We start from the raw sequence: 18,787 nt of genomic DNA, 5'->3' as shown, positions 1-18,787 counted from the left end.
AATTCAGGTAAGAACCTGGGATGTCTCCCGGAATAGTGCAGCTGGAAAGGAATGCTGGGTACACCTCTTACCACCAAGGAGAGGAGACAGACACAAAACTGGGGACCAGACAGGAAAAGAGACATGCTCAAGGTGAGCCAACTGCCGAAAAGGCAGGACCACACCCACCACGGGCTCAGAGGCCAGCGCTCTTTCTGACACACGCCTGCCTTTTTCAGGGTCTTTGCATCTTGGACTGTGCATCCCCAGCACCTGGTACATAGTGGGCACCCAGTCAATGTAGGTGAAGGAATGGAGAAAATCAGGCCAAGAACCCAACAGTGACCAGGCTGTGGAGTCACTTGTGGGCTGGGTGAAAACTCTGGTCCACTCTTTTAGCCTCTGTCCTCACAGACACACACACACACACACACACACGGACAGTATTCACTAGCCATGTGGATCTGCTCTTTCCTTCTGTGGGCTCTAGGCCCTTCCTATGGCTGAGCAAGTTTCCATGGACAACTCTTAAAGCAGCTTGGGGACTTTCTGTCTGTCCTAGCTGGCCAGCAGGGGGCTGGGGAGGGGTAGGCGGGAGCGGGGACGGGAGGGGGTGGGGGGCGGGAAGAAAGTCAAAACCCAGTCAGGCAATAGAGAGTTAGTATATCCAGGGCTCTGCTCAGATGGCCCAGAAAGCAGGATTGACTACATAGTTTGTGGGCTCAGCGCACGATGAAAATGTGGACCCTCTGATTAAAAACTTATTAAGAGTTTTAAGAGAGCAACAGCGGAACATTAAAGCAAGCTCAGGCCCTGTGAGACTGCACAGCGGCTATGCCTGTGAAGGACAGGGTTAATTATGAGAGAGAGGGAAGAAGGCCCTTTCAAGGACTCTAAAGGTTCCGTAGAAGTGGGCTGGAAGAGTATTCATAACAGCCAAAATGTGGAAATAACCCAAATGTTTATCAAGAGGATGAATGGACAAAGTGTGGTGTAGACATACAATAGAATATTATTCAGCCATTAAAAGGAACAAGATGATACGTGCTACAGCATGAACGAATTTTGAAAACATTATGTTAAGTGAATGCTGCGAAACACAAACAGCCACATAGTGTATGATTCCATTTGTATGAAATGTCCAGAACAGGCAAATCTATAGGGGCAGAAAATAGATTAGCGGTTGCCTAGGGCTGGGAAGGTGGGAGAGGGGGTTGGAGTTGATGACTAAAGGCCACAAGTTTCTTTTTGGGGTGACAAAAAATGTTCTAAAATTGTGATGATGGTTTCACAACGCTGTGGACATACTAAAAATCACTGGATTGTATACTTTAAATGGGTGGATTGTATGGTATGCGAATTATATCTCGATAAAGCTATTATCAAAATAAGAGGAGAGGGAGGGGAGAAGGGAAAGGAAAAGCGGGAGAGCGAGGGAAGGGGAAGGCGAAAGTGAACTGAATGCATGTTAAATTCCTCTCTCCCCCCTCTCTCTCTCTCAAATGAAATTTATGCAGGAAATCTCCCTTGTCTATGAAGGTTTGGGGAGACCTGGCATCTCAAATCCAACAGCCCTGGTCCTCTTCCCGGGCTGCGCGGTTGGGGGTGATGGTGGCGGTCTTGCTGTTCCTGCAGTTAGTATGGTCTTGGGCGCAACGACGTGCAATAAAACAGTCTCAGCTCTGGAGTCAGCTGTATGTTCGAATCCTAACACCCTGACACTGTCCTTTCCCATCTGTGTGACCCTGAGCAAGTTACTCCACGTCTCTGAGCCTCATTTTCCTCAGGCCTGCAGTCGGAATAAGAGGATCCGCGATGAGAGCGCATGGCACACCCCGTGGGCGCTGAATAAGCGTGGGAATGAGAAGGATTTGGTGCCAGCTGAGCCACCCGAATGAGGCGCGTCCCGAGGCAGGAAAAATCCGGTGCCGCGGAGGCCGCCTGGACTCTTCCGGAGCCAAGGGCGAGGTCGGCGGCCCTCAGAGTCGCCCCCCGCCCCCAATGCCTGGCCAGGAAGGAAGCCCGGGCGGCGGAGGGGCCCAGTGGCCGGGCCCGGCGCGGAGGCGGAGGCCGGGAGCCCGGCGCGCAGCCGGAGCTGCTCATCCATCAGCGGGACGAAGAGCAGAGTCGCGCTCTCGGCCCTCTGTTTGCTTTCTCGCCAATTATTGCAGCGCCGCAGCCCCTTTGTTGATACAGTAGTCCGAAAAAGTGCTAATGTTCATTTATCAGGGGGCCAGCCGGGGACTCCCACGAGTTGCGATTCTTCCCAAAATATAAACATGGGGCGAGCGTCCCAGACAGAAACCCCCATCTGTTTCCCCCGCGCGGGCGGAGAGCTAGGCGTTGTTGAAGATAAAGCCGCGGATAACGCCGCCTGTCTCCAATGGACGTCTCCCCGGCGCATTAATGACATTCCCGGTGATAGTTCCAGCTTATCTTTCAATTAATCATATATACCTTTTGCGGCCAGCCCTGCTGATTGCACGAAAGGGGGGCCGGCTCCGGCTGCGCCGATCGCTTTTCAATTAATAATAATTTATTCACGGAGAATGCGCTCGAGCCACCCTGGAATTTGGATGATCTTAAAGCACCAACTCTTTAAAAGTCAAGGAAATACACGGATAGATTTTTGATCTCTCCTCTCTCCTTTTGTCTCTCTCTGCCTTTCTCTAGGCTGAAGGCTGTTTGTCCTGCTAGTTTGGTCAAAGTGCGGCGTGGAGAGGCGGCCAGGTTGGGTCAGCGGCCCTTGGGAAAAAAGATGTGTCCCTGTTGGGGGCCAGAGAATCAAGTTTCCTTCCACCCGACCCCCAACCACTGCAACTTCTATTTAGATCTATTTAGAGGGATTTTTTTTTTTTTTCTCACTCGGAAACAGTGAGGACTGACAAGAAAAGTTGCGAATTGCTCTCGGGACTTTTCTCTAAGGGGACCAGCATGGGTCGCCCCAATTTCTATTTTGCACGCATTTGTCCATTTTTGCCCCACCTCCTCTCTCCTGCAACACCAAGACCTTTTTGGAAGCCAAGAGAAGTCATTACCCGATTCACACAGGGCATAGAGAGTGTAAAAGTCACTAATTTTGTTCAAATAAGGAGGGTATTTTTCCTTCCCTTTTTGTAACACCTGACCCACAGGACTGACAGCTCTAGGAAGCCCCCTTACCCGAAAGTAGGAAATAAATCCTTGCCGCCTTGATTTGTAAAGGCAATGCTAGTTTTTTCTTTCTCCAGAACGCTAAAAAAAAAAAAAAAAAAAAAAAGAACCTGAAAACAGGGATCCCGGATGTAGCCTCGATGTCCCCCATTAAACGGTAATATTTCAGGCGTCGGCTCACACTAATCTTTCAAACTGTCATCGCAAGTCGCCCGGCCAGCAGATTCACTTAACAGCGCTCCCAGGAACCTCGTTCCGAGCTCTTTTCAGCGAGACATTTAATTGAATCGGATGTGGCTCGTTTGCCAGACGTCACCGCCTCAGCGATAGGCAACCTCTCCAACGCCCCCCCGCCCCGAAAACAATCTTCAAAGGCAAGGCAGGCCCCCAAGCTAGGTTAATTTAGAGCCATAACGGTAACGTGGCCACAAGTTCAGGCGAGGAAGGGCCACAGAGGCTGCTGACATGCAGTTCCGTCCAAGGAGAATTTAGGTTGGGAGGTGAAGAGGTGGGGGGACAGGTTTCCTGGGGCTTGAGAGCCCCACATTTAAGAAAAGGCATCCTCCACAGACTAGGCTAACAATTCCAGACCCCCAGTAGTCCCTGGCTCAGAAACTCGAGGCGTGATTTCAGCGTGGCAACCCAGGCCTGTTACTGACGGCTGGCGCCTAGAAGCCGGGGTCAGGGCTTTGCACGCCTCCTCGGCTGCCCTGTGGAGCTCACCTCTCCATTGCTCTAGCATGGAGGCCCCAGGTCCTGGGACTGTGGCTTTGATGAGGGACAGAAAAAGTCCCAACATCAGGCCAGTGCTAGACTTCCCTTGTGTCGGCGTCTCAGACGGCCCACTGTCGGGCTCGAGCACCCAAGATGCACGTTCGGGACAGACACTATTTTGTCTCCACACATTGTGCGTTTCCTCCGCACCTTGGGCGCGCGTGCGGGAGCTGTGTCTTTAGGTTGCTTTTGGCCCTGCGCCGCCTTTATTCTACTCCAAGCGCCTCTTGCCAACCCGCACTCCGCAAAGAGCCAAGCCCTCCACGTCCCCATTCTCAGCAAGTCCACGCGTCCCGCCCAGCTTCCTGCCTGCGGTTCCCTGCACCAGCTAAGGCCGTGCGAAGCCAACTCTTTTCCACTGACAAATCATGTCATCCCCAGCTCTAGAAGGCGTCCTTAACCTGGGGCCACTCTGCCTACCCGGACTCCTGAATTGTAAGCAAAGTAAAACTCCTCTCTGCAGTGTTCTGGGGAATGGAGAAGACCCCAAGCTTTCATAAGACCTCCCAGGGAGTGCGGGGACCCAGAGAAATGAGGCCCACCCGGGCAGGACCTGGCCATTTAGCCGGCGCTCCTGAAACTCTGGCAAATTTGTCTGACTTCTGCGCCCTACTCTACTGACCCTGTGGCTAAAAATGATCACGATCACCTCACCTGCCCTGCCCTTCCCCCACGCGCCTGACGGAGCCGCAGGGGTGCCCTCTCCGAGTACCGCCCAGAGGCCTCGGAGAAATCCTGGCCTAGCTGGGCTCAGAGAAGCCCCGCCTCCCTGACAGCTAAACCTGGGCTAAGGCCCTGAAACCTCGAGGTTGGCAGAAGCCTGAGGGCCTTGCTGCTAGGCAGGGAGGGCACGGGAAGGAGGGGGGTGGGATCCGTGGCCTCCAAACAGGGGAAACGAGGTGGCTAGTAGCTGGGGCACACCACAAGACAGGTGTCTCCTGGAAAGCTGAGCTTACCAGCTGGGATTCCTGATTCATTTCATTATTAAGGGGAGAGGCATTTCCCTGGGAGAGTCCTGGCAGTCACTGATGCCCCCTGGAGTTGTGCTGTGCCTAACACTACTGTAGGAGGCAGCCACTCCTACCCCACCTGGCCATCACTCACCTTGCCCTTACTTTCCTTGACTCATCCAGAAGCACCCAGAGCCTGTGGCATGACTGGCCCTGTAGGCCAAGCCAAACTGAACCCCCAAATTGTCCAGAATCTCCCCCTCCTGCTATCCCCAAAGCCAGTCCTGTCCTCCAGACTTTTCTTCCTACCACCTTCAGTAATAAAGCCTTCCTCAAATCACTCCCCTCCCCACCGCTTCCCACCCCATCCTTCTCTCTCCCATTCTGGTTTGGGTGCTGAGGAATATTTATTCAAACCCACACCCATCCAGCCCTGCCCAGAGGCCTGACTCTGCGTGCCTCTGGTAGGCTTTTCAGGCTCACATTAGGGAGCAAAAGGAGACCCTTCCAAATGTGTCCTGGCCCCTTTAAAAAAGCTGAGCAGGGCTTTTTTTTTTTTTTTTTTTTTTTTTTTTTTTTTTTTTTTTAGCCCTATGACTATATTAGGTGACACGAAACTGCTCATCGCTGCTGTCATCGAGGCCCCTGGCCCAATGGCAGGCTGAGTCCCCCTCCTCTGGCCTGGTCCCGCCTCTCCTGCCCCTTGTGCTCGGCGCTACCTGCTGCCCAGACACATCCAGAGCTGGCCGGCGGGTGCGCGGGCGGGCGGCGGCACCATGCAGGGAAGCTGCCAGGGGCAGTGGGCAGCGCCGCTCTGTGCCGCCCACCTGGCGCTGTGAGACTGGCGCTGCCACCATGTTCCCCAGCCCTGCGCTCACGCCCACGCCCTTCTCAGTCAAAGACATCCTGAACCTGGAGCAGCAGCAGCGCAGCCTGGCCGCCGCCGGAGAACTCTCTGCGCGCCTGGAGGCCACCCTGGCGCCCTCCTCCTGCATGCTGGCCACCTTCAAGCCAGAGGCCTACGCCGGGCCCGAGGCGGCTGCGCCGGGCCTCCCAGAGCTGCGCGCAGAGTTGGGCCCCGCGCCTTCACCCGCCAAGTGTGCGTCTGCCTTTCCCGCCGCCCACGCCTTCTATCCGCGTGCCTACAGCGACCCCGACCCAGCCAAGGACCCTCGAGCCGAAAAGAAAGGTGAGGAGGAAACACAGGCCCCCTTCTCCCCTCCTGGGTCGCTTTCGCCCTCAAGAAACTCAGGGCCAGGAGGAGGAGACACGCGCCCCTGGGCCGAGGGCTGGGATCCGGCGGGGGGCTCAGAATGTAAGATGCCTGGTGTTGTCGCCAGGGCTCCCGCGCCCCGCGTCCAATCGGAGATTCAGAGGAAATGCCAGATTGAAAGGATCAGAAGCAAGAGACCAAAAAACATTTACCCCCGGCCTAACAAAGCCCCGGGCGGCTTCGGCTCTGCTCCTGGGTCTGGTAGGAAGTTGAAAAATCGGTTTATGGTAGACAGAACAGACAGACAATTAGATAATCTCTGTTTTTAAATCTCCTTTGGATTTACGGATCTTTTTAAGAATCTGATGAGAACCGCTAAACAGAAATTGAAATGTTGCTCACAGACACGCTTTTGCGTACAATCGGAGGAGGGTCCTGGACCTTCTTTCTGCAGCCCACCCGCGACCCGGGTTTCTGGGCTCTTTCCTTCTTTGCGCCAGGAAAGTGAAATTTGGGATCCAGGGCCTTGATTTTAAAATGGGATACTGCGGAGCCTCTGGAATCTGACTTCGCTTTATTTTTTCAGCACAACTTCCTGGCGCGGCCAGGGCGGAGAGGTTCCCTCGTGGAAAAGTTAGGAAAGGTTGCGCTACTGCGGGCGCGGGGGAATGGACGAGATGGGTGCGGGGTCATCCTGCAGGCCATCCCAGGATCCGGGAGGGAGGCCGGCCCTGCCGCAGAAAGGGGCCTGCTGGGAGACCCTCGCCCAAGGCAGGAGCCCGGGCGATTCCCGGGAGGCCGCAGGCGCTGGGCGAAGACCGCTGTGAGCCGGGAGAGAATTCGGAGGTTGAGGAATAGAGGCCTGTGAACAAATTCGGGCGGGCACCGCGGCTAGAACTGATCGCTACCAATTCGAGAAAGCCAGCAAGGCAAGTTCCGAGGCCGCCTGCCCACCCGCGGCTTCTTGGACGCTGCGCAAACCCTGCTGCGGCCAGGCTGGAGCCTCCGATCACCAAACCAACACTCCTGGCCTTCTGTTTCTTGATTCCTTAATTTTGAGATAAGACTGTCCCTAAGAGTGAGGCCTCGGCCTCTGTTGGTTTAACTTCTCAAACCAAACTAGCCCTAATTCAGTTCACCCCAGAGCAACACCTGGTTTTATTTGTTTTATTTTTATTTTATTTTATTTATTTATTTATTTATTTATTTATTTATTTATTTATTTATTTATTTATTTTGCAGCCTGAAATTTTAAGTCACCGTCTGTCTCCCTCACCAGGGTGTGAACTGCCCCGAGGGCAGAGATCCTCTCGTTTTGTTCTCCAGAGCCTTGAGCCGAGCCTGACTTTCGACAAATGCTGAGTGAGACTTGTCGGTGGCTCCCAGTGCACTTGGCAGAGTGAGCCGCAGCCAGCTAGGCTCTCCAGGCAGGACAGAGTGGCATCCACGAGGATCCCTTACCATTATTGTGCGGCCGCGCTCCGTAGGTCGAGCCGCTCTTACCAAGCGTCTCTCTGCCTCTCTGTTCCCCCTCAGAGCTGTGCGCGCTGCAGAAGGTGGTGGAGCTGGAGAAGCCAGAGGCGGACAACGCGGAGCGGCCCCGGGCGAGACGGCGGAGGAAGCCGCGCGTGCTCTTCTCGCAGGCGCAGGTCTACGAGCTGGAGCGGCGCTTCAAGCAGCAGCGGTACCTGTCGGCCCCCGAACGCGACCAGCTGGCCAGCGTGTTGAAACTCACGTCCACGCAGGTCAAGATCTGGTTCCAGAACCGGCGCTACAAGTGCAAGCGGCAGCGGCAGGACCAGACTCTGGAGCTGGTGGGGCTGCCCCCGCCGCCGCCGCCGCCTGCCCGCAGGATCGCCGTGCCAGTGCTGGTGCGCGATGGCAAACCATGCTTAGGGGACTCGGCACCCTACGCGCCTGCCTACGGCGTGGGCCTCAATGCCTACGGCTATAACGCCTACCCCGCCTATCCGGGTTACGGCGGCGCGGCCTGCAGCCCTGGCTACAGCTGCACCGCCGCTTACCCCACCGGGCCTTCTCCAGCGCAGCCGGCCACTGCCGCCGCCAACAACAACTTCGTGAACTTCGGTGTCGGGGACTTGAATGCGGTTCAGAGCCCCGGGATTCCGCAGAGCAACTCGGGAGTGTCCACGCTGCATGGTATCCGAGCCTGGTAGGGAAGGGACCCGCGTGGCGCGCCCCTGACTGATCCCACCTCAAGAGTTCCCTGACTCTCCGGGGGAGAAGGGGCTCCCAACCTGACCCTGAGTCCCCTGGATTTTGCATTCACTCCTGCGGAGAGCTAGGAACTTTTTCTGTCCCACGCGCGTTCGTTCTTGCGCACGGGAGAGTTTGTGGCGGCGATTATGCAGCCTGCAATGAGTGATGCTGCAGCCTGGTGTCTTAGCTGTCCCCCCAGGAGTGCCCTCCGAGAGTCCATGGGCACCCCCGGCAGAACGACCAGTGAATTGGGACTGAGCCCGGGCACACGGGGCCTGAGATCCGACCGCCCATTCCGCGAGCCAGGGCCGGGCGCCCGGGCCTTTGCTATCTCGCCGCCACCCGCCCACGCACCCACCCACCCGTATTTATGTTTTTACCTATTGCTGTAAGAAATGAGGATCCCCTTCCCATTAAAGAGAGTGCGTTGACCCCGCACGTGTGCTTCTTTCAGCTTGCGGCGCTTCAGAAACAGGAGAGAGGTGGCCGCCCAGGATTGGTCTCAGGTCTCAGGCACAGGCATTCGCTGAGCAAATTGATAACATTGATACTAATAAAAACTAACCCTTGCTGGAACCATACTGGTTCCGTGTTGGGCACTTTCTGAGATTGTCTCATATAATTCTCAATTTAAAAAAAAAAATCCTATTTTAAAGTTTAGAAACTGAGGCCCGGAGGGATTTAATGACTTACCTGCGAACAAATAGCCAGTACTAGTTGAACTCAGGTTAAACTCTGGTTGTCTCACTTCAGAGACCGCCTTCCCTGTGCTCCCAAGCTCCCCTCCTTGAATCCTAATATGTGCCAGGCACAGTTCCAGGCACTGGGCATTAAATGGAAAGCAAAAGAACCTGGGCCCTCTGTAGCTGGAGGGCACTGTGATCATCCCACTTAAAAGAACTCCTTAGCCTGTTTACAGATGGAAAGGCCAAGAACCCAAGCCCTTGTCAAGCGTTCTCAGGCTCCTCAGATGCCGCCTTGGGGCCTCATCAGCTGCCGGCGGGACTGAGTGCCCGGGCTGGGCCCCATAGAGGTGTCTGCAGAGGGTGCTCACCTCTAGCCCTGGTGAGGCCCCATAAATTCACATGGTCCAAGGGAGCCCCTAAGCCCTAACCTTACTGATGTCCTTTCCTTAGGGCATTTAATTTCACCATAGTTCTGACCAACAAGTGTTACTACTGTCCTGATTTTATAGATGAGAAAACTGAGGCTCTGTGAAATCAAGTTTAAACCCTGCTTGTTATGGGACTTGCTCACTGCATGCCTCCGTGGTGGTGGTGGTGATGGTGGTGGTGGTGGTGATGGTGGCGGCGGCGGTGGTGGTGGTGGTGGTGGTGGTGGTTGTTTGTAAAATGAGGGTAACAAACATACCTTGCTCTCATCCTGGATCGCCAGTCAGCAGGTGCTGGGACCTGACCTCCAGCTCCTCTATCACCAGCCCCAGAGTCTGAGGAACTAACCCAGGATCTTTTTAAGATGCTGATTTAAAAGAGACCAAAGCCGGGGGAGTTGAGGATTTGTTTTCTCACTGGATATGGATTTTTCTGATATTTTGCCCAGGAAGCACTGAGTTGGAGGCCTGGGGCATTGGGACATCCGGCTGATAGCCCCCGATACAGCCAAAGCATTGTTTGTGGCAGTCAGGGACCGAGTGCTTCTGAATGTTCCCCTGACTCCCAGTAAGAGTTGCCAGGCTGGCCTGGCACAACCAGGAGCTGTCCTACTGCCTCACCAGGAACCATGCAGCCCTGCCAATGCCTGTGTTATCTCTCTGGGTAAGTGCCACACGCCCGTGGAAGAGGGGAGGATGCCAGGAGGTTCTAAGTGCTACCACTGTCTATACCCAGTGTTACCACTGGACACAGTGGGATACAAGGGCAGTGGAGTGCAAGCAGTCTACCATCGCAGGGTTCTGGGCTGTGCTGTGGGAAGGGAGAGGAAAGGGCTATGCTCAAGGCTGGCTGAGTAGAAGAAGGGACCTGAAGGTCCGAGCTAACTGGCAGCTGGAGAGGGCCATCAGGAGTGGAAGCAGGATGGTCACCTCAGCCCTGGCATTCCGCCTCCTGGGCCTACGACCCTGCTGTGACCCTGCTGTGAGCCATTAGAGCCATTAGTCTCAGTCTTATGGAGGGGCACGCCAAGGCTCCTCCAGGTTGCCAGACCAGCTCCTGAGCAGGATGGTGCTCTCCTGCTAGGCAGTCCCAGCCCACAGCCCCAGCAGGCGGCCTTACTCACACAACTGGGAAATCCTATCCGAAATGACCCATATTTGCTCTTAATCAGATCACTGTGGCCTTGGTCCTGCACTCATGTGGGTCTTTTTCATCTTACAGGTGTCTGCAGTAACATTAGAAATAATATTTATTTCACTTAACCTTATACCACGAGGATTTCTCCATGATACCTCCCTCTTTATGTGTCATACTGTCCCTTCGGGGATCAGCTGAGTGAGCTAGGATCTCCTGCAGCTTTCCCAAGGCACTCACAAAGGCTCACAACGGCTGGCTGGCTGGCATCTGCCAGGGCTTACCAATGCCAGCACCCCCGGCTAAGTGTATACAGGAGTTCTCTCACCTAACCCACCTTCATTTGCAGACCGGGAAACTGAGGAGGTTACGTGGATGGTCAAGATCATCCAGTCCCTAAGTGGGAACGGGAGCTGGGAAACACACAGGGTACATACTGGGGAGCTTGCTCCTGAAGCCAGAGCCTGCCACACTGTGGATGTCTCTCGAGTCAAGATGCAGCCAGACTGGCTCCCGGCGGCCCTGAGCGGACCCCAGACTCTTGCCAGTGGGGTGAGAGTCTCAGGCCTCATATCCGGGCTCATGACGGGGCGGTAGATGGCAGAACTCAGGGAGGCAGCACGGACTGCCCTCGCCTGACTGGAGCGAGGCTTTACGGCCTGGGCGCTGAGTCAGGGAGCCAAGGCTCAGGCCGGGACAGGGTCAGAAGTACCTTAAACTAACGACGCCCCGTGTTTACATAGCGACCCCCACTCCAATTATGTCGGTGATATTTGTTTTGTTTTCAATTGCTAATTGCATAAACGACGCATTCAGGGTAAGAAAACTCAACCGGCACAGAGAAAAGCAAAACAAAGGAGAAGTGTGGGGCGCCTCCGAGGTGGCAAAGCCAGCGGAGATGAAGGTGGCGCAGGCATGAGCTCTCCATGCCCAGAGCGCCAGGGAGGCACCTAGGGGACTCATTTCATTTCTAGTATTTTTAAAAATCGAACAAGAACACGCCGCAGCTTTAAAAAAAAAATATTAGAGATAAACAGCGAGGTTAAAAAGAAAAAAATCGGGGAAGGAAGGTAGGTTTATTTTAAAAAGAAAGGAAAAAAAATCAGCTGGGTGGTTCCTGGCAAAGGCGGGCCGGGGCTGGGGGTTCCCAGCACTACAGGCCAGTCCACCGCCTCCCACCCGGCCCCGCCGCACTGACTGGCCCCGCCGTCCCTTCCTTTCCTCGGGTCATTCCCAGCCCGCAGGCACGTGTTCGGCCAAATCAGAATGGCTCTTGTCGTTTTATTTTGTTTAGATTTCACCTTAAGTGGACGCCACGTTGTGTATCTAAATACCTGTATTTTTAACAGACGCGCAGAAGCCGCAGGGTTCACCGCAGACTCTCTTCACTCGGTCCCGCGCGAGAGTAGCACCGTCTTCCCCGCAGCGCCGGCCCCTCGCATCCTCACGGGAGCATTCCCGGCTCAGGCCCTGCGCTTCTCTGCCGCAGGCAACAACCTTGTGGCCCTTAAGGCTTGCTGACTCCCCTACCAGGCTGAGCTCCTGGAGAAAGGGACCTGTGGCCTGCGTTTAATTTATCACTCTCAGAATTTACCGCGTGCCAGGCACTGTTCTGAGCTCTTTACAAGTGAACCCATTTAATCCCTTTTTATGCCTCTGGGTTCTCGTGAGGAAACAGATGAAGGATTCATTTTAAACCCAGAAAGGAAGAGTATGTTGCCCAGGGTCACACAGCTGGTCAGTGTCAGAGCTTGGTTTCAAGCCCAGGCAGGCTGGTTCCAGAGCCCCAGTACGTGGTGTGATCCCATCCCCAGTTCAGGACTGGCAAAGAGTAGGCGCCAAGAAATGTTTGTCTATTAAAGTGTACACACATGATATTAGCTAACAACTCCTGGATGATTTCTATGTGCTAGGCACAACAAATGACGAGAGAAGCACGCTTCTTTTTTTTTTTTTTTTTTTTTTTTGAGACGGAGTCTCGCTCTGCCGCCCAGGCTGGAGTGCAGTGGCCGGATCTCGGCTCACTGCAAGCTCCGCCTCCCGGGTTCACGCCATTCTCCTGCCTCAGCCTCCCGAGTAGCTGGGACTACAGGCTCCCGCCACCTCGCCCGGCTAGTTTTTTTGTATTTTTTAGTAGAGACGGGGTTTCACCGTGTCAGCCAGGATGGTCTCGATCTCCTAACCTCGTGATCCGCCCGTCTCGGCCTCCCAAAGTGCTGGGATTACAGGCTTGAGCCACCGCGCCCGGCCAAGAAGCACGCTTCTTAACTCCCTTTGAGCCTGAGAGGAATCTCAGACAGGATGGTGGCAGCTGGGACTCCAGGGATGCAGCCTGGCCCTCTTGCTGCGTCTCAGAGGAGAGCTTACCCCAGTGGTGGGCAGTGAAGACACCCGAGGGCACCCTCAGAGCACCATGGGCTCCCCACCCTGCCGCAGCCCACAGCTGCGTGGAATAACAGTATGGATTATTGCCTAACATCTGTTGGTGCTTACTTTGTGCCAGGCCCAGGGCTAAATGCTTACCCTGCAAATCTCATTCTGTCATTTTCCAAGGAGGAAATTGAAACCCAGAGAAGTTAAAAACATCACCTACCTAAGGCCACTCCAGTAGTATGGAGTAGGGAAACTGGTGCTGGAATCCAGATGGTTCCAGAGAGCCCTAGCTCTTCAACCCACTCTCAGCAGCTCCCAAACTTGCCCGAAGACACAAACTGCCTGGAGGCCGGGACAAACCCCAACCCCTGCCTGCCCCAGCTCCCTTGAATTGGACTCCCCAGGGACAGGCCCTGCGGGACTGCATTGGTGTCCAGGTGATTCTCATCATTTGGCAGGTTGGAGAACCACAACCGCTACCAGCAGAGGCCCCAGACTGCCCAGGCTCCAGTTCTTGAGGGCCTGCGGGAAACTGGAGTCAGATTTCCCCTCTCCAGGCCCTGCTCTTCTATCTCAGGGTCTCTGTGTGTTTGCTGTGATCCAGTGGCTGAGACACAAGCCAGGCAGCCCTGGGGACCCTGGGCAGGAGAGTGGAATGGTGGAGGCTGGGAGAGAGAGACTCTGGGACATGCCTGTCTCAGTCTGGACCCCAAAGCCATCCCTGTGGCTTGTGAAGCTCAGGTCCTGCCAGTGCTGCTATGGAGAGAAGAGCAATTTGGGAGGACTATTCAGAGACAGTTCATTTGTTCTACCCAGATCCTAAACTCCACATCAGAGTCCTGCAGGAAGTAGACTAGGGGCAAACCAGCCTCCATGGGGGCTTATAGTATGCCAGGCTCTCTGTGTGAGCTCACTGACGCCTTGAAATCTGCTGTTCATTGTGGAGTCCATTTTACAGATAAAGAAAGTGAACCTTAAAATGGTTTTGTTGGGGCCGGGCGCAATGGCTCATGCCTGTAATCCCAGCACTTTGGGAGGCCCAGGTTGGCGGATCACGAGGTCAGGAGATTTAGACCATCCTGGCTAACACAGTGGAACCCTATCTCTACTAAAAATACAAAAAATTAGCTGGGCGTGGTGGCAGGCGCCTGTAGTCCCAGCCACTCGGGAGGCTGAGGCAGGAGAATGGCCTGAACCCAGGAGGCGGAGCTTGCAGTGAGCGGAGATCCTGCCACTGCACTCCAGCCTGGGAGGCAGCGTGAGACTCTGTCTCAAAAAAAAAAAAAAAAAGGTTTTGTCGGGCCAGGCATGGTGGCTCATGCCTGTAATTCCGGCACTTTTGGAGGCTGAGGCAGAAGATTGCTTGAGCCCAGGAGTCTAAGACCAGCCTGGGCAACATAGGGAGACCTTGTCACTACAAAAAAAAATAAAAATAATTAGCTGGGCATGGTGGTGCATGCCTGTGGTCCCAGCTACTCAGGAGGCTGAGGCAGGAAGATGGCTTGGGCCGGGGAGGTCACGGCTGCAATGAGCCATGATTGTGCTGCTGTGCTCCAGCTGCACTCCAATCTGGGCAACAGAGTAAGACTTTGTCTCAAAAAAAAAAAAGTTTTGTCACTTTCCCTATTCCTGAAGTTAGAAAGTAGCCAAGCCAAGTTCCATCACCAAATGCCTGTCTTTCCAGTATACCCCAACCTATCCCCAGTATCTTGAACTCCAGCTTAGCAGACATCTTGAAATGGTCTCATATTAGCCTCACGGCACTCTCCTTACCCCCTGCCCCTGACTGGGTTTCTCTGCCCTCAGCTTTTTGGGTGAGATCTTTAAAATAAGTGGCTATAGGCTGAAGGTGCCTCCTGCAATTAACCAGTTCACCCAGGCCCTGGACCACCAAACAACTACTCAGTGCTTAAGCTGGCTCACAAGTACAGACCAGAGGCAAAGCAAGAGAAGAAGCAGAGGCTTTTGTACTAGGCCAAGAAGAAAGCTGCCAGCAAAGGGGACATCCCCACTAAGAGACAGCCTGTCCTTTGAGCAGGATTTAACACCGTCACCACCTTTGTAGAGAATAAGAAAGCTCAGCTGGTGGTGATTGCACACAACGTGGATCCCATTGAACTGGTTGTCTCCCTGCGTGCCCTGTGTCACAAAAGGGGGGTCCCTGACTGCATTATCAAAGGGAAGGGAAGACTGGGAAGTGTAGCCAGTCCACAGAAAGACCTGCACCACTGCCGCCTTCACACAGGTTAACTCAGAAGACAAAGGAGCTTTGGCTAAGCTGGCGGAAGCTATCAAGACCAATTACAACAACAGATATGATGAGATTTGCCATCACTAGGGAGGCAATGTCCTGGGTCCCAAGTCTGTGGCTCACATCGCCAAGCTCGAAAAGGCAAAGGCTAAAGAACTTGCCACCAAACTGGGTTAAATGTACACTGTTGAGTTTTCTGTACATAAAAATAATTAATATAAATTTTCCTTCAAACAAATAAAAAATAAAATAAGTGGTTATATGGAAAGGAGTTTGCATTTTCAATTAATGCAACCATTCATTATTCATTATTGTCCTTCTGTGGCCCTTCATAAATTCCCATGCAATTTCAGCAATAGGAAACATGTATTGCTAACAATGTTAGTTTAGCTTTCTCTTTACAAAAAAATTTTTAGGGATGGGGTCTTGCTCTGTTGTCCAGGTTGGGCTTGAACTACTGGGCTCAAGCAATCTTCCCACCTCAGCCTCATAAATAGCTGGGACTACAGGTGCTCCACCATGCGTGGCCTCTTCCTGTAAATTAAAAAGAACAGCTTCCCCTTCCCCCCAACGCCAGGCAAATTTGATGCTTAATTATCACCATATTTGTTCTCTCTGGTGGCTATTTTCACATCTTTCCATGGTCCAGATTTCCTAACCACCTAGTGTAAACTCTTCAAAAGCCTTTCAAAAATATTTGAGGCTTAAACAATGTAAATAAATAAATGATGGTTTGAAATATCCCTAAATGTTTTCCAGATTCAGTGCACTCTTAATCAAAGGGCTAAGAGTACATTTGTGTATTCATTACAGAATGAATAGAATGAATATTCACAGCTGAACAGAAACTTCACATGCAAGTGTAGAGATCTAAGAATAGCCAAGAAATTCTTTTTTCTTTCTTTCTTTTTTTTTTTTTTTTTTTTTTTTGATGACGGGGTATCACTCTGTCACCCAGGCTGGAATGCAATGGTGCAATCATGGCTTACTGTGTCCTCGACCTCCTGGGCTCAAGCTATCCTCCCACCTAAGCCTCCTGAGTAACTGGCACCACAGATGCACACCATCACGCCCAGCTAATATGTGTGTGTGTGTGTGTGTGTGTGTGTGTGTGTGTGTACAGGTGGGGTCTCCCTATGTTGCCAGATTGGTCTTGAACTCCTGAGCTCAAGCAATCCTCCCACCTCAGCCCCCCAAAGCATTGTAAGTTCTGATGTGAGCCACCGAGCCTAGAGTCCAGTCACACAGGCTGGAGTGCAGTGTCATGATCTTGGCTCACTGCAGCCTCAGCCTCCTAGGCACAGGTGAGTCTCCCACCTCAGCCTCCCGAGTAGCTGGGACTACAGGTGCATACCACCATGCCTGGCTAATTTTTGGCATTTTTAGTAGAGATGGGGTTTCAACATGTTTCCCAGGCTGGTCTCAAACTATGGGACTCAAGCAATCCATTTGCCTCAGTCTCCCAAAGTGCTGGGATTATAGGCATGTGCCACTGCACCCAGCCCCAAGACATTCTTCAATAAAGAAATAAGGAAAATGAGGTGGGGGGTTCTTTCCTATCAGTTAACAAGGCTTGTAAAGCTATGGTAGTTAACACTGTGATACTGACACAAGGGCAGAAAAATGGACCAATGAGACAGAATAGAGTGCCTAGAATCAGAAGTACACATATACAATCCATGAAAGGGTTAGTTTTGTTTGGGGAGAGGTGAGATTTGGTTTTTTTATTAAAAGAAAATTTTTTTGAGACAGGATCTTGCTCTGTCACCCAGGCTGGAGTGCAATGGCACGACCACAGCTCACTACCCTCTTTACCTCCCAGACTCACTCGATCCTCCTGCCTCAGCTTCCCAAGGAGCTGGGACTACAGGCACCACCACACCCAGCTAGTTTTGTTGTTGTTGTTGTTGTTGCTTATTGCTATTGTTGTTGTTTGCAGAGACAGGGTTTTGCCATGTTGCCCAGGCTGGTCTTGAACTCCTGGCCTCAAAGGATCCTCCCACCTTAGCCTCCCAAAGTTCCGGGATTACAGGCAAGAACCACCACACCTGGCCCAGAGGTATTTTTGAAGTTCAGTGGGGAAAGGGTGAACTTTTCTGCAAGTGGTTCTCCTGAAGATTAAAAAAGAGAGAGAGAGAGAGAACATCATTCACAAAATCAAATCAAGGTTAATTAAAGACCCACCTGTGCAAAGCAAAACTATGTAACACTTAAAAGACAACATAGACAAATATTTTATGACCTTACGGTAAGAAAAGATTACAGAAACATGACTCCAAAAAGCACAACCCTTAAAGGAACAGCTGGACTACATTAAAATTAAAAATCTACACTGAAGCCCAGGAGTTAAATCCATACTCCCCAAGACACCGCACAAAGAGTGAAAAGACAAGTCAGGCCACAAAGTAGAAGATATTTGCAATACAGCCCACAAAAAATATAGCCCACAAAGCATTAGCACCAGAATAGATTGTGAAAACCTGACACTCCTCCTGGGCACTGCACTCCAGCCTCTCTGACTTCCTTACTGTTATTCCAACAAGCCTGGCAATTCCTGCCTCAGAGTCTTTGCACTGGCTGTTCCCTTTGCTTGGAATGTCCTTCCCCCAGAATGTCTGCCTGGTGAATTCCTCATCTGCTTCCAGTGTTTACCTAAATGTCACCTTATCATGAGGTCTGTTCCTAGTACCGTATTTTAAATTGCACTCCTATGCACATGCTCATGCTAGCCCTACATTGCTCTGGTGTGTTTTTTTTTCAATTAGACTTTATCATATCTAACATACTGTTTTGTTCAATGATGTATATCCCAAGCACCAGAAAGAGAGCCTGGCACTTGTAGGAGCTTAGAAAAAATTGATGCTGAATAAATGAATGAAGACAAATTACCAAAAGGAGGAAAATGGGCAGGAGAAATGAACAGGGATTTCAAGGAAAAGGAAGTACAAATAGCCCCAAAATATATTTTAAAATATACGTTATTTATTACTCAGAAAAACAAAAAGTCATGATGAGACAATAGACTTCATATACCAGATTGGCAAAAATTAGAATTGGGAGAGAGTAAGCATCGATGGGAACTCTTCTTCTGGTAGGGGTGTAACTGAGGCCAAAGACTTTAGAAGCCAGTTTGGCACAACTTAGTAAAGTTGAATACAAGCCTACCCAAGATCCAGCAATTCCTCTTCTAGGAATATACACCAGGGATAGTCTTGCATATGTGTACCTAAAGACATAAGTAATGAAGTTCAAACAGCCTTGAGTGTAAGAGTATGGCCTTGAAACCACCAAATTGCCTATCAAGAGTTGGACAAAGTTATAATTAAGTTGTAGGGAATTCACAGAGTGGAATATTATACAGCAGTGAAAATGAAAGTGCCACAGCCACACTCAACAGCATGAATCAGTCTCAAAGATGAATCAATGCTCTAAGGTGAGCAAAAGAAGCAAGTCACTGAAGAATATAAACGATGTGATTTATTTTACATAATAGTCAAAATAAGTAAAACAAAATGATGTTTTAGTTAGGGATGTGCACCTGGATTTCAAAACTATAAAGAAAAACAAGGGAATGGTTAACTCAAAATTCAGATAGTGGTTGCCTCTGGGGGAGAGAAAGAAAATCGCA

At 52.0% G+C, this 18,787-nt stretch overlaps 1 protein-coding gene and 1 pseudogene across 2 annotated transcripts; both read left to right on the top strand.

The window, feature by feature from the left end:
• Positions 1 to 5,487: 5,487 nt before the first annotated feature.
• On the top strand, positions 5,488 to 8,720 carry NKX2-5 (NK2 homeobox 5). Of its 2 annotated transcripts, none has more exons than XM_001096796.5 (2): positions 5,488 to 6,045; positions 7,606 to 8,720. In XM_001096796.5, exons 1-2 carry the CDS (start codon positions 5,712 to 5,714, stop codon positions 8,244 to 8,246), a joined length of 975 nt encoding a protein of 324 aa, XP_001096796.3. In that variant the 5' UTR covers positions 5,488 to 5,711; the 3' UTR covers positions 8,247 to 8,720. The 2 variants fall into 2 exon arrangements, with proteins under 2 accessions (XP_001096796.3, XP_014996911.2); XM_015141425.3 differs by having other exon boundaries at positions 5,492 to 6,045; positions 7,312 to 8,720.
• Positions 8,721 to 12,948: 4,228 nt separating this feature from the next.
• LOC144341293 (large ribosomal subunit protein eL8 pseudogene) lies at positions 12,949 to 15,336 on the top strand (annotated as a pseudogene).
• The last annotated feature ends 3,451 nt before the right edge of the window (positions 15,337 to 18,787 follow it).

The sequence above is a fragment of the Macaca mulatta genome, chromosome 6 (genome assembly GCF_049350105.2).
Source record: "Macaca mulatta isolate MMU2019108-1 chromosome 6, T2T-MMU8v2.0, whole genome shotgun sequence".
NCBI lineage: Eukaryota > Metazoa > Chordata > Mammalia > Primates > Cercopithecidae > Macaca > Macaca mulatta.
Note: the sequence above shows the minus strand (reverse complement) of the source record. Positions and strands in the feature narration are given on the sequence as shown.

Bases quoted from the DNA above. Each gene is read 5' to 3' on its own strand.
- NKX2-5 (XM_001096796.5), top strand. From the start codon at position 5,712: ATGTTCCCCAGCCCTGCGCTCACGCCCACGCCCTTCTCAGTCAAAGAC. The intron at 6,046-7,605 runs GTGAGGAGGAAA...GTTCCCCCTCAG, and splicing joins CCCTCGAGCCGAAAAGAAAG to AGCTGTGCGCGCTGCAGAAG.